Source organism: Bison bison, unplaced genomic scaffold (genome assembly GCF_000754665.1).
Source record: "Bison bison bison isolate TAMUID 2011002044 unplaced genomic scaffold, Bison_UMD1.0 scf7180017864492, whole genome shotgun sequence".
Taxonomy (NCBI): Eukaryota; Metazoa; Chordata; class Mammalia; order Artiodactyla; family Bovidae; genus Bison; species Bison bison.
In genome coordinates, this window is record NW_011495051.1 from 6,579,408 (window position 1) to 6,587,372 (window position 7,965).

Genomic DNA, 7,965 nt, shown 5'->3' on the forward strand with positions numbered 1-7,965 from the left:
ACCTTGGCTTCGATGCCAATCTTCATGATGGTACCCGAGATGGTGAGCATGTCGCTGGTGACCAGAAGGATGTACCAGCCGTTGCAAATTCCAACCGCTCCCACAGGCTGATGACCGTCCCCGCCGTCGCCACATGAACCTGACAAATTCCTGCAGGGGTAGGCGGTGGGGTGAGGGCTGGTCTGGGCAGGGGAGGCTCCCCACCCTGGTGGCCCCAAGGGTCCCAGAGCTGGGCGAGGCTGGGGCTGGCTCTCACGTTCTGCAGCAGGAAGCCTCGGAGCAGTGAGCGGGCGCACAGCAGGAAGGAGAAGGCGCAAGTAAGGATCACAACCACGTCAAACAGGAGCCGGAAGCTGTTGTCTCCTGCGGGGAGGGGCCAGGCCCGGGGGGCTTCAGGGCTGCTTTGGGCTGTCAGTGGGCTCATAGGTTTGTCTGGGTGAGTCAAGAGCTTGGTTCATACTGGTCTGGGGCTCGGGGCTCCCAGGGAGATTCAGAGCCCCTGGGCAGCACTGGTTCAGGGCTTGGGGGCTCACCATGGCCAAAGACGCTGGGGTGCTTACACTCCTGGATGTGGGCCTGGGTCTCTAGGCTGATGGGGACACGCCCACTGTGTGCCTTATTGTCAAATGTGATCTGCAGGGGTGCAACGAGATGAGACGGGACAGGGTAAACCTCGGCAGACCCAAGGCTCCCAGACCTGCAGGATGGATGGTCTGTCCAGCCCCAGCCTCCCCCATCACTCCCACACTGCTCCTGGCCCAGGGTCCCCCAGCTCCAGAGTTCAGGAGTCCTGTGCCCCGCCCCCCACCCTACCCCGTCACGGGCTGGTTCCTCACCCACACCCCAGGGACCGTGGGCTCACCAGGATACTGAAGGTGTAGCAGTCTGGGATTTCATTGTTGATCAGGCTCTGGAGGTTAATGGTCTTCAGCTGGAAGTGGATGGTGACGTTGATCAGCCTGGCGGGGAGGCTTGGGTGAGGGGGTGGGTGGGCTCTGCCTGAGTGCCAGTGCTCTGCCCCATGCTGACTCTGCAGCTGGCAGAGGAAGTGCTCACGTGGCAGCTTGGCCTGCCCAGCCCGGGCTTGTGGGGAAGTGGCTGCCCCCTCCCCCAACACTGAAGGTGCCTGGAGTCCTGCCTCCCCGCACCCCCAGCCCCCTCGATCGGTCAGACAGTACTTGTGGAATTTGAGCGTGAGGTTCCTGTAACTGGCGCTGCCATCCGAGAGGGAGAGATCATCACTGGGGGGGACGGGGGGTCTCTCAGGGGGGTCCACCCGGATACAGTCTGAGGACAGGGAGTCAGGGAGGGGACACTGGTGGCAGAGGAGGCACAGGCAGGTCTCCCCAGAGTCCCCGACAGCCCCCTTCCCTGCTTTACCACTCCCTTCGTATTTCCACATTTGTCTGTTTCTGTTGTCTACCCCACAAGGGTCAGGCCCAGTCTATCTAACCCCGTACACAGGCCCCAGTGCCTGGTGCTCTGTGGCCCCAGGTGTTTAGAGAATGAATGACAGCGAAACATAACATGCAGCTCTGTCTGCACACCAAGCAGCCAACTCATCATCACATCATCCTCGCCACCCTGTCTTCCAGAAGAGCAGGAGGGATTTTCAAGTGGGATTTTAATCCTAGCAGCCCGGGCTCCTGACCACTGAGCCCTGCCCGGCCCACTCACCCGTGACGACCATCGGATCAATGTCAAATGTGTCGTTGGCTGGGTCCACGTGGCCCCGGTGGTAGTAGCACTGGCAGAGGGCCAAGGCTGAGCCGTTGGCCCAGGGGCCGCCCCCGCCCCGCACATAGGCATACCGGCCCAGGGACACGTCTGGGAGTGTCAGGTACTGCGGGCAAAGGAGGGGAGGATCTGTCAGCCCCGCCCGCTCTCCCCTGAGGGCCCAGCTGCCCAATGGCTCCTGGCCACCCGCACCTGGTCCACGGCATAGAAGATGGCCTGGTATAGCTGCTGCCGCGTGTAGGCTGCGAACGTGTCATCCGCCCCATCCGTGTAGCCCAGCAGGAAGAGGTGTCGGAAAGCGATGGTGTTCTCCTCCCGGAACGTCACTGCCAGCTGGTTGCTGAGCCCAAACAGGATGAGCTGGTAGGAGGGACAAGGACGATGGGGATCTCCCACAGTGCATGAGTGGACGGAGAGAAGAGAGGGCCCTCCCCATGAGGGCAGGCCTTCCATACGCAAACAGTGGCTGCTCATAGAACTCACGGCAACAGCTAACGTCCATTACATGTGTACTGGGTGCCAGCTGCTGTGCTAAACCCAAACCTATGGGGAGAGTCAAGCTCCAGGAGTTGGTGATGGACAGGGAAGCCTGGCGAGCTGCAGTCCATGGGGTCACAAAGAGTCAGACATGACTGAGGGACTGGACTGAACTGCACAGGGTAAGCACCACTGCTGGCTCCTTTTGCTGTTGTTCAGTCGCTCAGTCGTGTCCAACTCCTTTCGATCCCATGGACTATCCGTGGGATAGTCCTCTGTCCGTGGGATTTCACTGGCAAGAATACTGGAGTGGGTTGCCATTTCCTCCTCTAGAGGATCTTCCCAACCCAGGGATTAAACCTGCGTCTCCTGCATTGGCAGGTAGGTTCTTTACCACTGAGTCACCTGGGAAGCCCCTCACTGGGCTCCTTTACTGACAGGAGATTAGAAGCATGGTGACATACCCAAAGGCACTAGACCAGAAGCTCTCAGGACAGGGGCTGAGTCTGACTCATCATGGAGTCCTTGGAGCCCAGCACAGATCCTGGGAGAGGGAGGGAGGGAGGGCAGTGGTCTCTGCAGCCACCAGATCAGTTTTCTTTGAGGGTCAGCACAGCATCAGACTGCCAGGGTCCACATGCCAGCTCCCAAGGCTTAGTTGCTATGTGACTTTGGACAAGTCCCTTAACCTTTCTGAGCTTCATTTGTCTCATCTATAAAAAAAGTGCAACAACACTGACCAGAACCTTAGAGGGCATTTGTGAAGCTTAAAGGAGCTGCTCCTGTGCAGGTCCCAGAGGGCTTCCGACTGATGAGTGCCACATGCTGCTGAGGGGGCAGGACTAGGCTCTGACTCTAGGCTTTTCCCCTTCAAGGAAAATAGGGCCCACAGGTGGAATTCTGGGGGCAGGGGCGAGTGGTACAGGTCTCACCTGCACGGTGACCACCAAGATCTTCACCACTTGCAGCATAAGCTTGAAAGGCTTGCGACCCTTGGCCCGGAATTTATCACAGGGGCTCATGAAGAAGTACTTGAGACGGCGACGGAGATCTTCCTCTTCTGGAGGGGTTGAAGGGGCTGGGGAAGCCCCTGTCTGAGTCCCATATCCAGGGCTGGGTGTCAGAAGCCGCTCGGTCTCTGTGAGATGGGAGGGAGGGGGAAGTGGGGACCAGGCCGAGACAGGTTTACCTGCCAATAGGGGAGGCAGGTCCCAAGCTCCAGCTAAGAAAGAACTCTGAGAGATCTAAGGAAAACCAGAAAATTCGTAACATTTTACAGATATTTGCAGCAGTGCTGGTCAAAGACTATAAATCACTTGAAAGAGCCTGAACTGATTCCTGGCCCTGCCTCAGGGCACTCAGCTTCCCTGAGTCTCAGCTTCCTCGACTGCAAAATGGGGCAATAAATTCTCTCACTTAGGAAGCTAAGGATTTGATACTTACAAAGCATTCCATTCCTAAGCCTCAATAGTTCCTCAACAAGTAGAGGCTATTCTATTTTTTTGTTTGTTTGTTTTTCCCCCCTTGTTTTTGGCCATGCCTAAGGGCGGAGAAGGCAATGGCACCCCACTCCAGTACTCTTGCCTGGAGAATCCCATGGACGGAGGAGCCTGGTAGGCTGCAGACCATGGGGTCGCCAAGAGTTGTAAACGACTGAGCGATTTCACTTTCACTTTTCACTTTCATGCATTGGAGAAGGAAATGGCAACCCACTCCAGTGTTCTTGCCTGGAGAATCCCAGGGACGGAAGAGCCTGGTGGGCTGCCGTCTATGGGGTCGCACAGAGTCGGACACGACTGAAGCAACTTAGCAGCAGCAGCAGCAAGGGCTTGCAGGATCTTAGTTCCCAGACCAGGGACTGAACCCAGGCCGCAGCAATGAAAGCACCAAGTCCTAACCACTAGACCACCAGGGAACTCCTGAAAGTGAAAGTGAAGTCGCTCAGTTGTGTCGGACTCTTTTCGACCCCATAGACTGTAGCCTACTATAGACCGTAGCCTACTATAGGCCATAGCCTACAGCCTTCTCCATCCATGGGATTTTCCAGGCAAGAGTATGGGAGTGGGTTGCCATTTCCTTCTCCAGGCGATCTTCTCGACCCAGGGATCGAACCCGGGTCTCCCGCATTGCGGGCAGATGCTTTACCCTCTTAGCCACCAGGGAAGCCCAGCGAACTTCTAAATAGAGGCTATTCTAAGCATCACTGATTCCTTTCAATCCTGACCAGCCCAAGAAGAAGTCCAAGTTTTCAGCAACTGCTGGTCATAGTTGGTCACAGCAGCTGAGAATAGTCCCTGACATACCCCCATGATCCCCACTGGAAGAACCCTGTTTCATTCCAAGGTCTGGTTGACTCTCTGCCTTGCCCAGCCACCAAGATGAAATGTGGACACTCTTAGAACCTGTCCCACAGTGAGGGCCACCTTCAGATCCCTTTGGCACTCAGATGCTGTTGTGGTTGTTTACAAGACAGCTGGATGGGAAACCAGAGGGTGGGGCACCTCCCTGGCTGGGATCACAGCTAATCCACCCCAGGCTCCAATGACTAGGACATCTCTGAGATGTCTGCAGCTAGTTTAAAAGATGATCAACACATGGGCATTCCTCCAGGCTTCCCTATGAGAGGCAACTGAGCTTCCACGGGTTTGGAGATCTGAAATTGAGTTAGGCGCCTGGGTTTAAAGTGGCAACCCCGCCCCAGCAGTCCTGCCTGGGTTTAGAAAAGCTGAGCATTTGCCTCCTGGCCTGGGGAAGCAGAGTCTGGGAGTCTGACGTTGGGGCGGGAGGGTAGGGGTGGGGGTTGGAGAAGCTGGGGCCGCAGTCGGAGTTTCAACAGAACTAAGCAATCCGAATCTAGGCCCGGGATGCAAATCCTGGGACCCTCGCCGCCGCGAGTCGAGAAGCTGGCGGCTCGCCAGCTGCCTGAGTTGAAGGTACTCAGAGCACAGCCCGGAGTCCCGCCACTTAGAAGGGAGAAGCTGGTGCCCACCCGCCACATGTGGGCAGCCTGCCCTTTCTGCCTAGGCTCTAGGAGCCGTCAGTCCATACCGACGCCACCGGGAAGCTAAGAGGTGGGCATGGGAGCTGAGGAAAGGGAAACCCGGAGCTCCGCCGTCCCAGGTAGGAGAAGCCGTCCGCAGGTTCGCAACCCGCGTTCCAGAGCTCGCCGGATTGCCTGCGCCCTCACCTGAGCCGCGCGGGCCTACGGGGACTGCCATGTCGGGGCCCGGAGCGCCGGACGCCGCCGGGCGCTGCGGGGCAGCCGGGGTCCGAACGCCCCGCGCTGTCACTGCGGCCTCGCTCCCTGGCGGTGCAGCTTCAAACCCTCCCGCATCAGCTGACTCGCGCCTCAGACACGTGACCACCGCGGCCAGGGAGGCAGGCGACCAAATCCGGTCCCTCCCCCTGCGCCACGACATCCCCTGCCTGAGCAGCGCGCAAGCGTGCCTCGGATGGCGGCTGGCTTCCTCTAGGCGGTCGCGAGGTCCTAGCGCCGAAGGTGACAATGTGCTTGGGGGATGGGCCGGCTGTGAGCGTGCGGACTTAGGACTGACTCAGTCCTGGCTCCCTGTCGTTCCGGCGTCCAGTGCCAATCTCATGGCTTCCATGTCTAATGCTTGACCCCTTTCCCTCCGCGGTGTAGGATAAGGATCCTGTCTCAAGGGTGTCCGGCTCCATCCTCCCAGAAACCCTCCCTTACTCTCAATCCCCTCTCATCTGACCTATCATCAATCCTACTTCTTTTCCTAATTGTATCCTAAATAGGACCACTTTCCTCCACTACTATGGCTGTCAGCCCAGAGTCTCCCAACATTCCTGGCTTGGACCACTGCAACAACCTCCCTGATCTTACGCTCCTATTTCTGATCCCCCTCCATTCCCCTCTCCATCCAGCAGCCAGAAGGGTCTTCCAAAAATAACTGATAGTCCTCTGTCAGAACCTGCTGGTAGCTTCCCATTTCTCTTGGATGACAAGCAAACTCCGCTCTTCAATCTACTGAGCCCTCTTTTCCAGCCCCACCTACCTCCTCCCCTATCTCATCTCAGTGGCCCCAGGGCCTTAGTACAATCTTCTTGCCTTAGGCAAGAAGGCAAGTGATCAGATCAGTTCAGTCACTCAGTCGTGTCCAGCTCTTTGCGACCCCATGAATTGAAGCACTCCAGGCCTCCCTGTCCATTACCAACTCCCGGAGTTCACTGAGACTCACGTCCATTGAGTCAGTGATGCCATCCAGCCATCTCATCCTCTGTTGTCCCCTTCTCCTCCTGCCCCCAATCCCTCCCAGCATCAGAGTCTTTTCCAGTGAGTCAATTCTTCGCATGAGGTGGCCAAAGTACTGGAGTTTCAGCTTTAGCATCATTCCTTTCAAAGAAATCCCAGGGCTGATCTCCCAGTCCAAGGGACTCTTAAGAGTCTTTTCCAACACCACAGTTCAAAAGCATCAATTCTTTGGCGCTCAGCCTTCTTCACAGTCCAACTCTCACATCCATACATGACCACAGGAAAAACCATAGCCTTGACTAGACGAACCTTTGTTGGCAAAGTAATGTCTCTGCTTTTGAATATGCTATCTAGGTTGGTCATAACACGCTCCTAACCACCACTTCTGGGTCTTTGAAAAACTCCTTTAAATGCCATGTGCCTCAGTGTCCTCATTTGCAAAAGGGGAATACTCAGTTATCTGTCTCATGGAGCTGCTGAGAGAATTAAATGAGAGGGCTTCCTTGATGGTCCAGTAATTAAGAATCTGCAGGGAACACAGATTCTATCTTGGTCTGGGAAGATCCCACACAGCACGGAGCAACTAGGTCTGTGTTCCACAACTACTGAGCCAGTGCTCTAGAGCCTGTGAGTCACAACTACTGAAGCCTGTCTGCCTAGAGCCTGTGCTCCATAAGAGAAACTAAAGCAATGAGAAGCCTGTGTACCACAACCAAGTGTAGCCCCTGCTCACTGCAACTAGAGAAAAGCCCACACACAGCAATGAAGACCTAGCATGGCCAAAAGATAAATAAAATTGTTTTAAAAAAAGAATTAAGTGAGAAAATGCAAATGCATAGCACAAGTCTGGACCAGCAGTAGTGCTGAAGTAGCAGTGATTAGATTTACAAAGTCCTTCCACAGGGAAGCTGTCCCCTATTTAAATCAGAAGTCTTGTTATGCTTCTTGAATGCACCATACTCTATAGTTGCTTTTTAAGTGTTCTGAACTCTGGGAGCTCTGTGAGAACCAAGGCCATGCTAATCTTGCTCCCTGCTGAGACTTGAGCAATCAACACGTGTTTATTGAATGCATAAGCGAGTAACCTCTCCTTTGTCCTGTGGTGTACCTGCAACATGGGCTTTGAAGGATAAGGGGGTAAATCGGGGGAGCAGAAAGGGCAGGCTGCCCACATGGTTTCATATCAGCCTCTGCTATGCACCTGCTAGACATTCAATGTGCCAGAAATCCCACCACTCGTGGGAAAGTTAACTCTAAAAGGGAAGGAAGCAGCATAGACCAGACCGCAGGGTGAGTCCGCCCCTGACTGGGGTGGCTAGGTCTGGGGGAACAGAGAGTGGCGACTGCTGGGATGGACCACTATGAGACCTCCTGGGGGAAGCTGCCGCCAGGAGGATATTGTGGAGGGAGCCAGGATAGTAAGGTTCCATTTGTGTGGCTCGCTCGGGCAATGCCCTCCCATCTCCCCAGGAACAGGCTGCACATTAGAGAAAAAAGAGCAACAGCAGAACCACGACACAGAGCCAGGA

The 7,965-nt window shown here is 55.7% G+C and overlaps 1 protein-coding gene across 1 annotated transcript in view; it reads right to left on the reverse strand.

Annotated features, from left to right (window-relative positions):
* Positions 1 to 5,586, reverse strand: part of MCOLN1 (mucolipin 1) — an 8,508-nt gene extending 2,922 nt beyond the window's left edge. The window contains 11 exon segments of the mRNA XM_010828487.1: positions 3 to 85; positions 88 to 114; positions 117 to 150; positions 257 to 363; positions 534 to 633; positions 863 to 959; positions 1,179 to 1,287; positions 1,678 to 1,843; positions 1,930 to 2,097; positions 3,147 to 3,352; positions 5,402 to 5,586. Coding sequence (XP_010826789.1) covers positions 3 to 85; positions 88 to 114; positions 117 to 150; positions 257 to 363; positions 534 to 633; positions 863 to 959; positions 1,179 to 1,287; positions 1,678 to 1,843; positions 1,930 to 2,097; positions 3,147 to 3,352; positions 5,402 to 5,432 — 1,128 coding nt within the window. The 5' untranslated portion in view covers positions 5,433 to 5,586.
* Positions 5,587 to 7,965: the final 2,379 nt, after the last annotated feature.